Below are 19,580 nucleotides of genomic sequence, written 5' to 3'. Positions count from 1 at the left end.
TTACCAAATAGGGCTCTATATACCACCCCTACCTTGTCACAACACAACAGATTGGCTCAAACGCATTAAGGAAAGAAATTCCACAAATTAACTTTTACGAAGGCACACCCCACTTTTGATAAAATGAAACTGATTCCAGGGGACTACTTCATGTAGCTGTACCAAAACATTCACAGGCTATTTTTATCAAAAGTGGTGTTAGATGTTTATCAACTTTAAAAGCAGAATTACTTTCTCATTGTTTCTCAACTGCAGTGTATGATATATACTGAACAAAAATATAACCGCAACATGTAAAGTGTTGGTCCCATGTTTCATGAGCTGAAATAAGATCCCATTAATGTTCAATACGCACAAAAAGCTTTTCTCAAATTGAGCACAAATTTGTTTCCATCCCTGTTAGTGAGCATTTATCCTTTGCCAAGATAACCCATCTACCTGACAGAAATGGCATATAAAGAAGCTGATTAAATGCCAAGATCATTACACAGGTGCACCTTGTGCTGGGGACAATAAAAGGCCACTAAAATGTGCAATTGTGACACAACTCCAATGCCACAGATGTTTCAAGATTTGAGGGAGCGTGCAATTGGCATGCTGACTGCAGGAATGTCCACCAGAGTTGTTGCCAGAGAAATTAATATTAATTTCTCCACCATAAACCGCCTCCAACGTCGTTTTAGAGAATTCGGCAGTACGTCCAACCGGCCTCACAACCACAGACCGCGTGTATGGTGTTGTGTGGGCGAGTGGTTTGCGGATGTCAACGTTGTGAACAGAGTGCCCCATGGTGGAGGTGGGGTTATAGTATGGGCAGGCATAAACTACAGACAACGAACACAATTGCATTTTATCGATGGACATTTGAATGCACAGAGATACCGTGACGAGATCCTAAGGCACGTTGTCGTGCCATTCATCCACTGCCATTACCTCATGTTGTACCATGATTATGCACAGCCCCATGTCGTAAGGATCTGTATACAATTCCTGAAAGCTGAAAATGTCCCAGTTCTTCCATGGCCTGCATACTTACCAGATATGTCACACATTGAGCATGTGTAGGATGCTCTGGATCGACGTGTATGACAGCGCATTCCAGTTCCCGACAATATCCAGCAACTTCGCACAGCCATTGAAGAGGAGTGGGACAACATTCCACAGGCCACAATCAACAGCCTAATCAACTCTATGCAGAGGAGATGTGTCACACTGCATGAGGCAAATCGTGGTCACACCAGATACATGTTTTTTTTTTTAAAGCTATCCACCTGTGACCAAGAGATGCATATCTATATTCCCAGTCATGTGAAATCCATAGATGAAATTGATTTCCTTATATGAACTGTAACTCAGGAAAATCTTTGAAATTGTTGCGTTTACATTTCTGTTCAGTATACCATTTTGTAGCCCGTCTACTTTTATACAATGTAAAAAACACTTTATAATTTTGTTGCATAGGACGGAATCCAGGTGGTGGGTCACATATACAATATGAACGAGAATGTTTTATGGAGCGGTTGACCTCAGAGAATCGTGTGTGTCTGGGGTAATGTGCTCTCGGTAAGGTGTTGGTGATGTCATATCCCTACCTCTTCAGTACTGAGCCCAAGAAATGAGTCTTCTAAAGGTTCGGTTTCTGTCCCGTCCTCCTCGTTTTGCTCCTTAGCCTGGATGATCCTTTCATTATCATCATCCTCCTCCTGGGGGGAAGCAAACAATGTCAATAAATAGTCTGAGCATGTAAATATGACTTGTAAACAATGTTACACTTTGACAGGGTATTTCTACCTTATCAACTGGCTTGCATTCCCATAAGCACACAATATCCTGTTGATAAATGTCAGTACACCGTCAAGCTGACACGGTATTTACTCTATTTCTCATGTACCGTCTGATTCACCCTTGCACGGTCAAACACATCCCCCTACACACACACACCCCTCTGACTCTGGGTGTGAGTTAAACCTGGGATGATAAACCGAAAATTACATACAACATTGCCTTCCTCTTACTGAAGCATTTATTGTACATCTGATAAGTCACAGCATTCTGGGAGTATATCATTTATTTCTTACCTCTTAATATGGAGTTCATGGCACTGTGACGGAGAAGTCCGTCACAGGCCCCAGGCAGCATTTGGTACACTAACACGCACACACACGCTCATCACGCCTCCCTGCTCCATTATCAGCTACGTTAATAATGTGGGTCGACACATAAGTTAACGTCCCTATCTTAGTACATACATTTCACACTTACCTCCCATCAATAACCCGGTTATGGTATAAAGAATATACAGATAAGCATTCATGTTTAATGTAAGTAATGTTTATTATACTCATCAATGTTATGGATGAGCACTTTGTTGGTTTGGTTCTGTTCCTCTCTCCATCCCTGTAGCTTCCGGGTATGCTGGATAAGGACCAGAGCTAAGGGAATCGGGCTGACTTTGTAGTGCCTGTCCCGAATGGCTCGTTAATGTAAATGGGCATATTAAAAGACACCATGTCAGTAGGGATATGATTTTGTAAATGTTATATTGGGATATTGTTTCATAAAAAATTTGTTGCAATGTATATACTTTAGTATGTTTAGTTAAATGGAAAATGTTGGTTTGAATAGGTAACTGCTTAATTAATTAGTGTTAATTGTTCTGATGGGAGGGGCTACCCCTACAAAAGGAGCCTCTCTTTCAGTTCATTGAGGAAGGCATTTTGGATTGAGCTGTGGATGGGGCAGCATTGTTTTAAGCTGTCCCCATCAGGTATACTTTTGATGGCAGAGTAGACCAGAAGGCTAAGCTGGAAAACCTAACCGCTATCAAAAATAAAAAGATGGCGGAGCCGCAAAAAGTTATTCTGTGCAAGGGTGTTTATTTACATAGTGAATAAACACCCTTGGAGTGGAGCAGAGACAAACGCGCCATTTGCAGTTAATAGGACTACATCTCATTTATTTATAAATCCCAAGCATCAGTAGTTGTCACAAAGTGCTTACACAGAAACCCAGCGTAAAACCCCAAAGAGCAGGCAATGCATTAGCATGGTGGCTAGGAAAAACGACCTACATCAAGTAGCCTAGGTCTAGCACTGGAAAGTTGTTGTAGGACATGAGTTTACATTTACTGATAAATCAATCAATATAGCAGCAATATTGGATTCAGAGTTAGCAATCTAGCTAAGTGTTTTGAGGTGGGGAATAATATAGTGGCAAGAAAAAGTATGTGAACCCTTTGGAATTACCTGGATTTCTGCATAAATGTGTCATATTTGTCACAACAATAGACAATGTGTTTACAATAATTTGTGTGTTAGTTTATTTTTGTCTATGTTTAAACATTCACACAAAAGTATGTGAACCCTTAGGCTACTAACTTTTCCAAAAGCTAATTGGAGTCAGGGGTCAGCTAACCTGGAGTCCAATCAATGAGACGAGATTGGAGATGTTGGTTAGAGCTGCCCTGCCCTATAAAACACTCACGAAATTTGAATTTGCTATTCACAAGAAGCATTGCCTGATGTGAACCATGCCTCAAACAAAAGAGATCTTAGAAGATCTAAGAATTGTTGATTTGTATAAAGCTGGAAAGGGTTACAAAAATATCTCAAAGCCTTGATGTTCATCAGTCCAAAGTAAGACATATGGTCTATAAATGGAGAAAGCTCAGCACTGTTGCTACTCTCCCTAGGAGTGGCTGTCCTGCAAAGATGACTGCAAAAGCACAGCGGAGAATGCTCAATGAGGTTAAGAAGAATCCTAGCGTGTCAGCTAGACTTACAGAAATCTCTGAAACATGCTAACATCTCTGACAAGTCTACGATACGTAAAACACTAAACAAGAATGGTGTTTTATGGGAGGATCCCACGGAAGATGCCACTGCTGTCCAAAAAAACCATTGCTGCACGTCTGAAGTTAGCGAAAGAGCACCTGGATGTTCCACAGCGCTACTGGCAAAATATTCTGTGGACAGATTAAACTAAAGTTGAATTGTTTGGAAGGAACACAATACTATGTCGGAGAAAAAAAAGGCACAGCACACCAACATCAAAACCAACTGTAAAGTATGGAGTAGGGAGCATCATGGTTGGGGCTGCTTTAGGGCCTGGACAGCTTGCTATCATTAACAGAAAAATTAATTCCCAAGTTTATCAAGACATTTTGCAGGAGAATGTAAGGCTATCTGTCCGCCAAAGTGGGTGATGCAACAGGACAACGACCCAAAACACAGAAGGAAATCAACAACAGAATGGCTTCACCAGAAGAAAATACGCTTTCTGGACTGGCCCAGTCAGAGTCCTGACCTCAACCCAATTTAAAATGCTGTATCATGACCTTGAGCGGTTCACACCAGACATCCTAAGAATACTGCTCAACTGGAACAGTTTTGTAAAGAGGAATGGTCCAAAATTCCTCCTGACTGTTTGGTTGAGTTTATTGCTGCCTAAGGTGGGTAACCAGTTATTAAATCCAAAGGTTCACATACTTTTTACACCCTACACTGTGAAAGTTTACACAGTATGTTCAATAAAGACATGAAAACATATTGTTTGTGCGTTATTAGTTTAAGCACACTGTGTAAATATTGTTGTGACTTAGAGGAAGGTTAGATCAAATTTTATAACCAATTTATGTAGAAATCCAGATAAAGTATGTGAACCTATTGGAATTTTCTTGCCACTGTAGCTTACTTTATTTAACCTAGTTAAGTCCATTAAGAACAAATTCTTATTTACAATGATGGCCTACTTGGCGAGGCCAATTCTGTGCCGCCTTATGGGACTCTCAATCATGGCAGGATGTGATACAGCCTGGATTCAAACCAGGAACTGTAGTGATACCTCTTGCACTGAGATGCAGTGCCTTAGACCACTGCGCCACTCGGGAGCAAGATGTCGGCAAATTCTCTGAAGATCCAAAAATAAATCTGATATTTCTGGATTTTATTTTGCCAGGTTGCCCATCAAAATGTAAAATCATGCATTCCCTGGATATGTTAGATGAAATAACTTTCTCAACATAGGCTACCATCAATTCTTACTTGGCACTGAAAGCATTTTGTCTAGAGCCCTGCCGCTGATGTAAAGTAACTGTCCATTAAGACATTTTGTTTTATCGTTGTATTTGTAATCAAGCAAAATAGTTACATTCATCACAATATGACTAAGTCCATATCACCCAGCTCTAGCACTTCTGTAAAAAATAATGGTAATTTATCGTTAGTGTGCGTACCTGGTCCCTCTTCTTGATCTCCTCCACCTGGCGGAGCTGCTCGGAGGAGAGCACGTTCTCGATCCTCTGCATGTCCCTCATCAGCAGCCTCTGGGACTCCAGGAACTGGTCGTTGGCCCGCTGCCACGTGTGCTTCAGCTGGTTGTGCTGCTGCCGCTCCAGCTCCAGCAGGTGACAAACTAAGAAAATATGGCATTTAGAAAAGGGGGTGGGGGAGATTGAGAGAAGTGGAGATAAAGAGAAAGAATACTGTGCTGTACTCTTGTATTGAAGTCTCTCACATCTTTTTTTCCTAAAGTTTTACAGCATGCATTTGAATAAAGCTTTACAAGTGAGTCACCTTCATGGAGCTCTTTACGTAGTTTCTCTGCATCCTCCTGAAGGACAGACTTCTGAGTGTTGAGCACCGCCACGTACATCTCCAGGTCTGTGCGGCAGGATTTCTCTGCTTCCAGGACATGATTGAGCTCCTTTACCTACAGAATGAAAATTTGTCATCTAACTCATATGACATATTTCAACTGTAAGACATTTTTAGACATTTTTTCCCCCCTCTGTATCACTTCAGGCAGTTTTCCCTATAAATGTCATAAATAATCAACACAAAATCATGTTCCTTTGCAAAGGATATAACCCATACCTCAATTGACATTTTGGATGGATAACATTGTTTTGTTAATAAAATTAGCATCATGGAGTTTTTGTATTGTAAAAGTCTAACTTCCACAGCATCCATTTTCCTTTCCAGTCCCCGTTGACTAACCTTTGAGGCTTCCAGCTCCTTTACCCTGTCCTCTGCCATTGTCAGCTTGGCTTTCAGAGCTGCCATCTCCTGCTCCATGGGCATCACCACCGACCGCAGCTTCTCTGCACCTTCCTGAGCCTTGGGGGGAAAAAAGACATTCAAATCAAGTCCAACTCTATTGACCTTGAATCAAAACAGACAAATAAGTCAAATCTAAAACAAAAGTGCTCAATTCTATTTAAATTCAGTCAATTCAGGAAGTAAACTAAAATTATAATTGTCATCAACGCTTCTCTATAAGAAAATTGATTTGGAATTGGTATTTCTGTTTCCTTCCTGAATTGAAATGGAATTGACCCCAACCCTGACAAAAGGAAACATGTACTCTGATGACCCCCCACCCACCCCAGGTGTGAAACCAGCCTACCTTTTTCATGTCGTTCTCCAAGTTCTCTTCCTCCTGTCCACCCTCTGAGAGGCGGTGTCTTAGCTCGCCCATCTCCCTCTCCACCGCCTCCCTGTACTGGTTCCATTGAGCACGCTCCTGCTCCAGGCGCTGGTGGAACTGCACCTCGTACTCACGCACTGTGTCTGAGGGGAGGGGGGGAGGTGAGCATTGACTGGTACTGTGTTGAAACTGATCCTCAGTGTAAAGCGTAGCAGTTCATTTGCAACCAGGCTTATCACTGCTTAACTCTTCAACTCAACTTATTTAGCCACAGAATTGTAATCCTATTCTATTTTAATGTCTGCGTGTCAGGCTAAGATGATACGTCATCAAGGCTGTAACAGAATGAATGACTGCCTTTTATGAAGGCCTAGACTAGACTAAATTTTACATGGGTTACAGCTTTTCTGAAAGCCTTCCAACAGTGTCACCAACTAGATACTGAATGGCAAAATGAAAGCCAGAGGAGGCAAAGTAGAGTTCGCCTAGCTACCTTTCATGATGGCCTGTAGGGAGGTCACCTCCTCCTGCCACTGTCTCTTGACCTGGTCAACGGCCTCCTGCTTGGTGCTCTCTGACACAGTGGCCACTGCCTTGATGTTCTCCATGTCTGCCTGGGCCTGTTCCAGCTGGGCCTGGACACGACTCAGCTCCGACTGGGCCCCCTCCAGAGACGCTGCCTGGCTCTTCAGCTCCTCTGGGGAAGAAAATTGAGGAACTGAGGAAAATACAAGAGAGTTACCCCATGATAAGGCCGGATATGTTCCAGGAGACCAGGGCCCGGGCTCCGAAGACGTGGATGTCGATTAAGGCAACCCGACGCACCTCTCTGAATCAGAGGGGTTGAATTAAATGCGGAAGACATTTCAGTTGTACAACTGACTAGGTATCCCCCTTTCCCTCTCCCATATTCATGAAGCTTACAATTAGTTGGGAGTTTACAATTAGCAAAATGGCATGATAGTCAACATCCCTAGTTCAATGATCAAACGTTTTAAAAAATCTTGTAAAAAAAAAAAAAGTGACGTGAAATCACAATTATGGTCCAGATATGGTCCTGCATATGACCACTAGGGGGAAATACAGTTCTGACTACCGACCAAATAGCGCTCACCATTGCAAAGGCCGTGGGGATGGCAGTCCAAGAAGGAGAGTGTGGCTAAGATGCACGTCTCTCTCCAAACAAGTGGTGCACATTCATTTTTTCTTAACATGCGAATTGTTTGCGTTTGACTGTTAGTGTCTATCAATTTTCCATTACATAACGGTAAATATAATACTGGTGATATACATTATTTCCTATCACTTCTAATAGGCAATGTGTTTGGTTACGGTAATTTCTGTTAATGCATTCAATATATTATTATTCGTCATTTATTCATTCTCAGAGTTGACATGTAGTTTGCAGAGTGCACAACCTATGCTACACTTGTGAGAAACAAGTTTTGGGTTATTTCATTCCATTTACGAGCTGTCAATTTAGTTATTGTCTTTTGTTTGGTGCGCTCGCTCCTGTCAATGTTGAATAAGGACACGCACCTGATTACGCATAGAAGTAGGCCTATAGGCTACCTGGCCTGCACAAAAGTAGGCATATAAAATGTTCTCATTAGAGGATCTGATAGTATTTCTGATTGGCTTAATGCACCACGACTAATGAGCTGTGGAGCTTTCTTCCCCGCAAACAGCAAGAAAACACAGTCTTTTTTTACATCCATTGAGAATGTCAATATTTCTTCAATGTATTTGAAAAATCTTTCGATACCCACTCTGCGAGAAAGGAAAAAATGTCATGTTCTGATCCAGTGGAAACTTATCCCTTGAGCAAATAGCCTACAGCTGTGTCTGTCCCGAGCTCACTGGAGCTGGAAATTCTCAGGGCCCAGAATATTTTATACAATGTTGCAAGTTTGTTAGCACAAGCTTCAGGCCAGACCCAAGTTGAAAGAATGTTTCAAGTTTGGCTACACATGGCGTGTCTGCAACAATGTGATTTATAGGATTATTTTATTAAAATCTGAATATTTTCTACCTGCAGGCTGCAATGTTTTTATTTGTTGCCTTTATGTAGGCTATTTTTAAATAGTTGGCATTAAGTTACTTTTTAGGTTTGTATCATTTTATTTTGGATAGAATTTTGATTAACCACATGACAATGATTGAGATACAGTACCTAAACTTTATTAAAATTAAATTAAACTGTTCCACAAAAATGTGCATATGAATACCATAATGGCACGCAGATCAGTCGAAATGTTTTCAACATGAGAAAGGTTGCCACCTCCTCGCGTAGCCTACCACCTCCTCGCGTAGCCTACCACCTCCTCGCGTAGCCTACCACCTCCTCGCGTAGCCTACCACCTCCTCGCGTAGCCTACCACCTCCTCGCGTGGCCTACCACCTCCTCGCGTAGCCTACCACCTCCTCGCGTAGCCTACCACCTCCTCGCGTAGCCTACCACCTCCTCGCGTAGCCTACCACCTCCTCGCGTGGCCTACCACCTCCTCGCGTAGCCTACCACCTCCTCGCGTAGCCTACCACCTCCTCGCGTGGCCTACCACCTCCTCGCGTAGCCTACCACCTCCTCGCGTGGCCTACCACCTCCTCGCGTAGCCTACCACCTCCTCGCGTAGCCTACCACCACCTCCTCGCGTAGCCTACCACCTCCTCGCGTAGCCTACCACCTCCTCGCGCACCTACCACCTCCTCGCGTAGCCTACCACCTCCTCGCGTAGCCTACCACCTCCTCGCGTAGCCTACCACCTCCTCGCGTAGCCTACCACCTCCTCGCTAGCCTACCACCTCCTCGCGTAGCCTACCACCTCCTCGCGTAGCCTACCACCTCCTCGCGTGGCCTACCACCTCCTCGCGTGCCTACCACCTCCTCGCGTAGCCTACCACCTCCTCGCGTAGCCTACCACCTCCTCGCGTAGCCTACCACCTCCTCGCGTAGCCTACCACCTCCTCGCGTAGCCTACCACCTCCTCGCGTAGCCTACCACCTCCTCGCGTAGCCTACCACCTCCTCGCGTAGCCTACCACCTCCTCGCGTAGCCTACCACCTCCTCGCGTAGCCTACCACCTCCTCGCGTAGCCTACCACCTCCTCGCGTAGCCTACCACCTCCTCGCGTAGCCTACCACCTCCTCGCGTAGCCTACCACCTCCTCGCGTAGCCTACCACCTCCTCGCGTGGCCTACCACCTCCTCGCGTAGCCTACCACCTCCTCGCGTACCACCTCCACCCTCCTCGCGTAGCCTACCACCTCCTCGCGTAGCCTACCACCTCCTCGCGTAGCCTACCACCTCCTCGCGTAGCCTACCACCTCCTCGCGTAGCCTACCACCTCCTCGCGTAGCCTACCACCTCCTCGCGTAGCCTACCACCTCCTCGCGTAGCCTACCACCTCCTCGCGTAGCCTACCACCTCCTCGCGTAGCCTACCACCTCCTCGCGTAGCCTACCACCTCCTCGCGTGGCCTACCACCTCCTCGCGTAGCCTACCACCTCCTCGCGTAGCCTACCACCTCCTCGCGTAGCCTACCACCTCCTCGCGTAGCCTACCACCTCCTCGCGTAGCCTACCACCTCCTCGCGTAGCCTACCACCTCCTCGCGTAGCCTACCACCTCCTCGCGTAGCCTACCACCTCCTCGCGTAGCCTACCACCTCCTCGCGTAGCCTACCACCTCCTCGCGTAGCCTACCACCTCCTCGCGTAGCCTACCACCTCCTCGCGTGGCCTACCACCTCCTCGCGTAGCCTACCACCTCCTCGCGTAGCCTACCACCTCCTCGCGTAGCCTACCACCTCCTCGCGTAGCCTACCACCTCCTCGCGTAGCCTACCACCTCCTCGCGTAGCCTACCACCTCCTCGCGTAGCCTACCACCTCCTCGCGTAGCCTACCACCTCCTCGCGTAGCCTACCACCTCCTCGCGTAGCCTACCACCTCCTCGCGTGCCTACCACCTCCTCGCGTAGCCTACCACCTCCTCGCGTAGCCTACCACCTCCTCGCGTGGCCTACCACCTCCTCGCGTAGCCTACCACCTCCTCGCGTAGCCTACCACCTCCTCGCGTGGCCTACCACCTCCTCGCGTAGCCTACCACCTCCTCGCGTAGCCTACCACCTCCTCGCGTAGCCTACCACCTCCTCGCGTAGCCTACCACCTCCTCGCGTAGCCTACCACCTCCTCGCGTAGCCTACCACCTCCTCGCGTAGCCTACCACCTCCTCGCGTAGCCTACCACCTCCTCGCGTAGCCTACCACCTCCTCGCGTAGCCTACCACCTCCTCGCGTAGCCTACCACCTCCTCGCGTGAGCCTACCACCTCCTCGCGTAGCCTACCACCTCCTCGCGTAGCCTACCACCTCCTCGCGTAGCCTACCACCTCCTCGCGTGCCTACCACCTCCTCGCGTAGCCTACCACCTCCTCGCGTAGCCTACCACCTCCTCGCGTAGCCTACCACCTCCTCGCGTAGCCTACCACCTCCTCGCGTAGCCTACCACCTCCTCGCGTAGCCTACCACCTCCTCGCGTAGCCTACCACCTCCTCTCGTAGCCTACCACCTCCTCGCGTAGCCTACCACCTCCTCGCGTAGCCTACCACCTCCTCGCGTAGCCTACCACCTCCTCGCGTAGCCTACCACCTCCTCGCGTAGCCTACCAGCAACTTCAGAAGAGCAGAATCTGCTGAAAGCCAGCAGGAGCGGGAGAAGGAAGGTTGAGTCAGGTTAAGTTTTTTTTTCTTTCTTCCTTCTACCGCAGATGCAGAAGGGAGATATCAGTGGATTGAGAAGCAACCCATGCAAAAAAATATATATCTCTAGCTTAAAAGGACAGCTTTTGATGGGGATGTTTTTATTATGTTAGACTTCCGCAGGGAAATGGAAATTGTAGGCTTAGGGGTGTTTCAATTAAGTTTTTTTTCTAAATGTTAATGATCCCTAATTCAGGTCACACCCCTACATTGAACAGTCACCTTCTTTGGACATGTAGAGCTCTTTGAACTTGGCCCGTTTCTGGTTGAACTCAGACTCCAGTTGTTGTTTGAGCTTGAAGAACTCTGCTCTCTCCTGCTCCAGGGCTGCCATTCGCTGCTGGAGCACCACTAAGGAAGAGGACAAAACAAGAACACTAAAGAAACTTCCAGAAATAAAAAGGTATTTCTCTTTACAACCAGCAGCCTGAAAGAGGGGATGTTATTTATTTTAAGGGGGAATCTGGTCAAAAAAAGTATTGCCCAGGCAGGACTGAGTGGGAGGGTAATTTGGTCTTCACTTCAACAATAAGCACGGTTGGTGTTTTTAATAGCATACAATAAATGGAAGTCTAACTGGTGGACAAAGTCTAACTGGTGGACTAATTGTAGCCAATCAAAAAGGATGACACCTGTGCAGTACAAAATACAAAGCAGCATTCTAGGGGCAATATCTATTAATGACTGTATTGGCATACTGACAGTGTCAGCAAAAGGTTTGACCATTAAGACACGCAAACTAAACAAAGATCTATGACATGAGCCTACCAAAGAACAAACTCGAGGTTTTCCAAGTTGTTCAGAGATTCAAGTTTATACATATAAAACATGGGGTGCCTGAAAAGTAACTTCCCTGGTGTCCAACATAATGGTTATATAGCCTACGTCTTAGAGTCAATTTCCAGCGCAGAAAGTACACTAGTTGCAAGTACCAGTCTGATGATTTGGGGCTTTAGGCCTACTTGAGGTATAGGCCCATTTGTCCACTAGCTTTAGGCTACATACTGTACAGTTTTTCCCCATTCTTAATAATGCATAGCCTAACTCACTACTCAAAAAGACAACAGACCAATCTCAGTCGTTATGGAGAGCATAAACGTAGGTTTCCTAATAAATCAGTATGACTTGGAAAGCATGCCTGAATGTTAAATAAAATTGCATTTGAACTTAAATCTACCGATTGTCTGCGGTTGGTCCTTCAGTGGGTTGGAATTTTAGACAAAATATCCACAGTAAAGTAATATTTATCCGACTTTTTAGAGCGTCGGTACTACGGTTGAAATCACCGGGCACATGCGCAAATTCATGTAAACACCGGCATTGTCATGACACATTTCATGATCTCCTTTACCAGATTTGGTGTAGCTAGTTAGAGAAAAATAATCCTTTCAATTCAATCATAGGCTCAATGTATAAAGACATGTTGGCTTACAATTTATCTGTGGAGTGTGGCTAACGTTACTAGCTTGCTAGTAAACTAAACTAGTCTGGAGCAAAACGTCATACATTGGCCCGTCCCCAAACCGTTACCTGTATAACTTTAGGGCTAGACGCTACATTTTGCAAACCAGGGCAGGTGATGGAGAACTAAATGACTGAATATTCATGCGTCAATAAAAACTGTTTTCAAAAACGTTTGCTACATGTACAAATATAACCACCACTATCCAACTTCCACTCCGTCGAATAACTTGCATACACTGTCAAGCGCTGCAAAACAACAATGACAGCTAGCTAGCTAACGTAGTTAGTCGAACTGTGTTGATGCTATCTAGTTAAGCGTCGTCTGTGGCTAAAATAGATCCAGACAGGTGGGTCAGCAATCATATGCCATTCTTATCGCGCAAAATGTAACGATACATGTATTTTCTGACAAAGTATGCACATCTAGTTTGGTGCCCGTGAAGCTCGCTATGTATTATATACATCCATTGTGAAACGTGAAATAATGGCCAAGTATAGGTAAGGTTGGTGACACGTCGGGTGATGGTGCTAGCTAAACCGAAGATTCACAGGCCGCTTATAGTATCTGGATTAGCTCGAAACGTCATCATATACTTCCAAAAAAAGAACAAACTTTACCGTCGTGCTGGGGCTGCCGGGCGGATTCCGTGGCCTGTTCGGCCATGGTTTCCAGGGAGGTGGAAATGCTATAACCAGCTTGGTGTAGGAGAAAACTAGATAGAAGTGTCCAAGAAAACAGACTGCCTGCTACATGGAAGGCAACATAATTGGAGAAACAGCTCTTTTTCTTCTTCGGCGGTTGGCATACAACGTTATGGTGCATTACTGCCACCTAGTGCACTGCAGTGTGTGCCAGCGACAGAGTGAAACTAAATCCTACCAGCCAGCCCTGTTTCTCTTTAAAAAATATTTGCGACTGTATCGAAGGAAGTTCTACTCAATATACTATTTTCAACATACTCAATATAAAATTGACTGTATCTCCTTCTCCCTTATACTAGATCTCAGCCTCTCTCTTTACCTCTCATACTGCCCACACGGTATCAATACATGCCCCACTGTCTCTGTTTCCTTGCAATAATCACATTCCTGTTGGATGCTTTCCTATCACATTTAAAGTCTTATTCATTTTACATTTACATTATAGTATTTAGCAGACACTCTTATCCAGAGCGACTTACAGTTAGTGCTTTCATCTTAAGATAGCTAGGTGGGACAACCACATGTCACAGGCGTAGAAAGTACATTTTCTTCCTCAGTGACATAGCTATCAGTAGAGTCAGAGCTAGAATGGGGGGGGTCAAGTGCAAGTCCGGGTTAATTTTATTATTTATTTTCGAGGTGATGAGGATTATTTAAGATATTGTTTGAAGAGGTGGGATACATTTTTATTCTTTATTTTCGAGGGGATGAGGACGATTATTTAAGATACTGTTTGAAGAGGTATGTTTTCGGAAGATGGGCAGGGATTCTGCTGTCTTAGCTTCAGGCGGAAGCTGGTTCCACCATTGGGGTGCCAGTACAGTAACAAATTGGGACTGGGCTGAGCGGGAGCTGCCTTCCCCGTAGGGGTGGGAGGGCCAAGAGACCTGAGGTGGCAGAACAGAGTGCTCAGGTTTGGGTGTAGGGTTTGAGCATAGCCTGAAGGTAGGGAGGGACAGTTCCTCTTGCTGTTCCATAGGTAAGCACCATGGTCTTGTAGTGGATGCGAGCTTCGACTGGAAGCTTTGCATGACCATGACAACCAGGTGATCTCGGATTATGAGAGAAAACATAGTTAAATGAAGAAAGAGCAGCTGGAGTAGCAGTGTTCTCTGGGGTGATCCATGTCTCCGTCAGGGCCAAAACGTCAAGGTACTGAAAGGCAGCATAGGCTGAGATGAACTTGATGTTCTTGACAGCAAATAGGCCGTTTCAAATGCTGCCAGAGACCCGGAATTCCACATGGGTTGTGCTCACAGGGTACACTAAATTAAAAGAATTGCAGCCAAGGGGTGGGGAGTGTCTGTAAAGCCTACAGAAAGGAGGTGCGAACAGGTATAGAAAACACACACAGAGTTGACAAAGCTACAAGAGAGCTAAATGAGAATCTGTAAATAAGTAGGTAAATTATTCAAGTGACCGGCTGTGTCCCTGCCTCCCCTCTTCTGTCCTTTCCTGCTGAACTCCCCTCCCAGACTTCATCTGTACTTGAAATAAATGACTGCCCTTAGTATCTATATTCCACTGCTCCCACCATCTTTGCACCATCACTGTCCATATCAGGCCTTTTGCCTCTGCCTTGCTCATTGAAGCTACAACACAAACATCCCCACTACTAAGTACTTGTATAGCCAGTACAAGAAACAGCTCTTCTTTACATTTGTATTGGTGGATCGCAACCAACTGAAAGGTGGAACCATCCTCCTCTAATGTCTTCACTGCCTCAGCATATGACAATCTTCTGCTCTACTCTGACTCTGGTCACTTAAACCTGCCTCTCTCGCACCGGACACTTCCGATCTCCAGCAACATGGGCACCCCTACAATTGACATACACAACTTTATCCACCGAAAACTACACAATCCTATGTCCCATGCCTTCCAACACACTTCCGACATCTTGGAATCTCCTTCCTATATACTGCTGCAACATGACCATGGAACAATGCAGTGGATACGGCACAAAAGCTCTAACAGGATAACTAATATATCCTTACACGACTTTGTTGGGTAGAGACTGACTCAACACTCAAAGGGACTGACAGTGACTCCTCTGTTTCACCACACTCCCCACTGGGTCTGCCATGCACCAAATGGCAGGCATCACAAACACACAGAATCTTCAACTTCAATTGCTCCATCTACATAATGAATGCTACCCCAGAAAACACTCCTTTCAATTGTGCCCTGTTCCTAAGAGAAAAACAAGGAATTGATATTGATCTACCTACTGTACTGGATTGTGAGGCTCCTGTGTTTCCGCCAATTACGTATATAAACCCTGGATTGCTGATGCTATGTATTGGCCATTGAGAGGCTTCGAAGCCACCGGTCGGCCATATTGTCACTCCCGAGTATGAGCAGACCTCCATAGGAATGAATGGAATTCTACAATATTTCAATTAAATGTTTCAAGGACACAATTAAATTAATAGTAGTATTTTGTTCTTGTAGTGGGGACAGTAACATTAGAACCTAAATAAATAAATAAATAACTTTAAGGAAAGAAATATATTTTCATGTTTTACTCGCATAATATAATTTAAAGTATGCATTAAGGTGTCTGTGATATAATACATGTGTCAAAGGCAAATGTAGACATTAATAAATGCATTTCTAAATATTTTTAGTACAAGATTACCAAAATGGCTGTGCAGTGGGTTAAATACAGCAGCCCCTGTCAGTCATTCAGAGTTAATACACATCATTGGTTTCCACCTACTGTTCTGGAGTGTGAATTCCTCACACTTCATGACACGAAAGAGAAGGGCAAAAGGATGGGGAAAAGGGAAGAAAAATTGCCCTACCAACTAACCCTACACCCATTAAAACCTCACCACTATTCCACTACTTGGCCCTATCTGATCCAACATCAGGCCAGCAGCCAGAACACTATCGTTTAACACACCTTGTAACTCCTCTGCAGTAAAATCTCGTACACCCAAGTACTTCCCTGCCACCACAACATTTATTTTCTGTGATTTACGTTCTATTTCTGTGGTACAGTAAATAACCGTGGCTATGAACGCTAAGAAGCCAACCTTAAAGAAACACAGTATTCCTATCACTCTATATTGGCCACGGCCTACTCACAGGGAGCTTCTTAGGATCCCTCGCCCTGGACCCATCTTCCTTTATTACTCTCTTGATTGCCTCAGCAAAGGACACCTTCTGTTCTACTCTGATCCTGGCAACCTCGACCTGCTTTTCTTTCATCAGACACTTCTGATCTCCAGCACCATGGGTTCCCCTGCAGTTAACACACACAGCTTTTCCCCTCAACACTACACATTCCTTTGTCTCATGCCCTCGTGTACACTTCACATATAAAAATCTCCCTCCAACACACTGCTGCAACATGACCATAAGTTTGGCACTTAAAACGCTGTAATGGGTTTGGTACAAAGGTTCTCACAGGATAACTGGATAACTGACACAGTAATGGAGCTGAAAGAGTTGGCCGCGGTTTTACGATCCTGTAACCAATTGTGCTATTGTGTATGTTCTTTTGCATTATTTGTAACTTATTTTGTACATAATGTTTCTGCCACCATGGCTTATGACCGAAAAGAGCTTCTTGATATCAGGGCAGTGATTACTCCCCCGTACTGGAGGAATTATTTTCTTCAACGAGTCGGACGGGAAGGATTTACTCCAGACACCATGAACGACGGTCCGGGTGCCCTGTAAGGATCCATCGCCGAGAGGGTAATCTACCTTCACCATCGGTACTATTAGCCAACGTACAATAAATCAATAATAAAATAGACGAACTACAAGCACGTATATCCTACCAACGGGACATTAAAAACTGTAATATCTTATGTTTCACCGAGTCGTGGCTGAACAATGACAATATTAACATACAGCTGGCGGGTTGTAAGCTTTTTTGGCAGGATAGAACAGCGGCCTCTGGTAAGACAAGGGGCGGTGGCCTATATATATTTGTAAACAACAGCTGGTGCACGAAATCTAAGGAAGTCCCAAGGTTTTACTCTACCTCCGGTGAGCATCTCATGATACGCTGAAGACCACACTGTTTACCAAGAGAGTTATCATCTATATTTTTCAGAGCTGTACATATACCACCGCAGACCGATGCTGGCACTAAGACCGCACTCAATGAGCTGTATACTGTATACAGGAAAATCTTAAGCAAACAGGAAAACGCTCATCCAGGGGCAGCGCTCCTAGTGGCCGGGGACGTTAATGCAGGGAAACTCAAATCAGTTATACCACATTTCTATCAGCATGTTAAATGTGCAACCAGAGGGGGAAAAAAACTCTAGACCACCTTTACTCCACACACAGAGATGCGTACAAAGCTCTCCCTTGCCCTCCATTTGGCAAATCTGACCAGAATTCTATCCTGCTGATTCCTGCTTACAAGCAAAAGCTAAAGCAGGAAGCACCAAGGACTCGGTCAATAAGAAAGTTGACAGATGAAGCAGCTACAGATGAAGCTACAGCTACTGTTTGCTAGTACAAACTGGAATATGTTCTGGGATTCTTCCAATGGCATTCAGGAGTACACCACATTAGTCACTGGCTTCATCAATAAGAGCATCGATGACGTCGTCCCCACAGTGACCGTACGTAGATACTCCAACCAGAAGCCATGGATTACAGGCAACATCCGCACTGAGCTAAAGGGTAGAGCTGTCGCTTTCAAGGAGCTGTACTCTTACCCGAAGCTTATAAGAAATTACGCTATGCCCTCTGACGAACCATCAAACAGGCAAAGCGTCAACACAGGACTAAGATTGAATCGTACTACACCGGCTCCGACACTCATTGGATATGGCAGGGCTTGCAAACAAATACAGACTACAAAGGGAAGCACAGCCACGAGCTGCCCAGTGACACAAGCCTACTAGAGGAGCGAAATTACTTCTATGCTCGATTCGAGGCAAGTAACACTGAAACATGCATGAGAGCACCAGCTGTTCTGGACGACTGTGTGATCACGCTCTCCGTAAGACCTTTAAACAGGTCAACATTTACAAGGCCACAGGGTCAGACAGATTACCAGGACGTGTGCTCCGAGCATGTGCTGATAAACTGGCAAGTGTCTTCAGTGACATTTTCAACCTGTCCCTGAGTCTGTAATACCAACATGTTTCAAGCAGACCACCATAGTCCCTGTGCCCAAGAACACTATGGTAACCTGCCTAAATGACTGCCGACCCGTAGCACTCACGTCTGTAGCCATGAAGTGCTTTGAAAGGCTGGTCATGGCTCACATCAACACCATTATACCAGAAACCTAGACCCACTGCAGTTTGAATACCACCCCAACAGGTCCACAGATGATGCAATCTCTATTGCACTCAACACTGCCCTTTCCCACCTGGACAAAAGGAAAATGTTAGAATGCTATTAATTGACTACAGCTCAGCGTTCAACACCATAGTGCCCACAAAGCTCATCACTAAGCTAAGGACCCTGGGACTAAACACCTCCCTCTGCAAGTGGATCCTGAAAATCCTGACAGGCCACCCCCAGGTGGTAAGAGTAGGTAACAACACATACGCCACTCTGATCCTCAACATGGGGGCCCCTCAGGGGTGCATGCTCAGTCCCCTCCTGTACTCCCTGTTCACTCATGACTGCATGGCCATGCACGAATCCAACACCATCATCAAGTTTGCCGATGACAGAACAGTGGTAGGCCTGATCACCAATGAGAAAGCCTATAGGGAGGAGGTCAGAGACCTGGTTGTGGGGTGCCAGGACAACAACCTCTCCCTCAACTTGATCAAGACAAAGGAGATGATTGTGGGCTACAGGAAAAGGAGGACAGAGCAAGCCCCCATTCTCATCGACGAGGCTGTATTGGAACAGGTTGAGAGCTTCAAGTTCCTTGGTGTCCACATCACTAACAAACTATCATGGTCCAAACACACTAAGACAGTCGTGAAGAGGGCACAACAAAGCCTATTCTCCCCCAGGAGACAGAAAAGATTTGGCATGGGTCCTCAGGTCCTCAAAATGTTCTACAATTGCACCATTGAGAGCATCCTGACTGGTTGCATCACTGCCTGGTATGGCAACTGCTTGGATTCCGACATCACTGGGGCCCAGCTTCCTGCTGTCCAGGACCTCTATATCAGGCGGTGTCAGAGGAAGGCCCCAAAAATTGTCGAAGACTCCAGCCACCCTAGTCAAAAACTGTTCTCTCTGCTACTGCAAAAGGCTTCTAAACAGCTTCTATCCCCAAGCCATAAGACTCCTGA

General features: G+C 45.5%; 1 protein-coding gene across 5 annotated transcripts in view; it reads right to left on the bottom strand.

The window, feature by feature from the left end:
• The window catches only part of LOC112257939 (rab GTPase-binding effector protein 1-like), a 33,955-nt gene extending 18,282 nt beyond the window's left edge, over positions 1-15,673 (bottom strand). Inside the window, exons 1-8 of one of the 5 annotated variants that reach the window (XM_042326870.1) lie at positions 15,572-15,673; positions 11,401-11,529; positions 6,920-7,144; positions 6,406-6,569; positions 5,997-6,116; positions 5,574-5,709; positions 5,234-5,412; positions 1,593-1,703 (exon numbers count right to left, since the gene is read on the bottom strand). In XM_042326870.1, coding sequence (XP_042182804.1) covers positions 1,593-1,703; positions 5,234-5,412; positions 5,574-5,709; positions 5,997-6,116; positions 6,406-6,569; positions 6,920-7,144; positions 11,401-11,512 — 1,047 coding nt within the window. In that variant the 5' untranslated portion in view covers positions 11,513-11,529; positions 15,572-15,673. Of the gene's footprint in view, positions 1-1,592; positions 1,704-5,233; positions 5,413-5,573; positions 5,710-5,996; positions 6,117-6,405; positions 6,570-6,919; positions 7,145-11,400; positions 11,530-13,260; positions 13,438-15,571 lie in introns of those variants that run through there. The other 4 variants (XM_042326867.1, XM_042326869.1, XM_024431889.2 and 1 more) reach the window with 4 other exon arrangements.
• Positions 15,674-19,580: the final 3,907 nt, after the last annotated feature.

This window comes from Oncorhynchus tshawytscha, linkage group LG09 (assembly GCF_018296145.1).
Source record: "Oncorhynchus tshawytscha isolate Ot180627B linkage group LG09, Otsh_v2.0, whole genome shotgun sequence".
NCBI lineage: Eukaryota > Metazoa > Chordata > Actinopteri > Salmoniformes > Salmonidae > Oncorhynchus > Oncorhynchus tshawytscha.
Note: the sequence above shows the minus strand (reverse complement) of the source record. Positions and strands in the feature narration are given on the sequence as shown.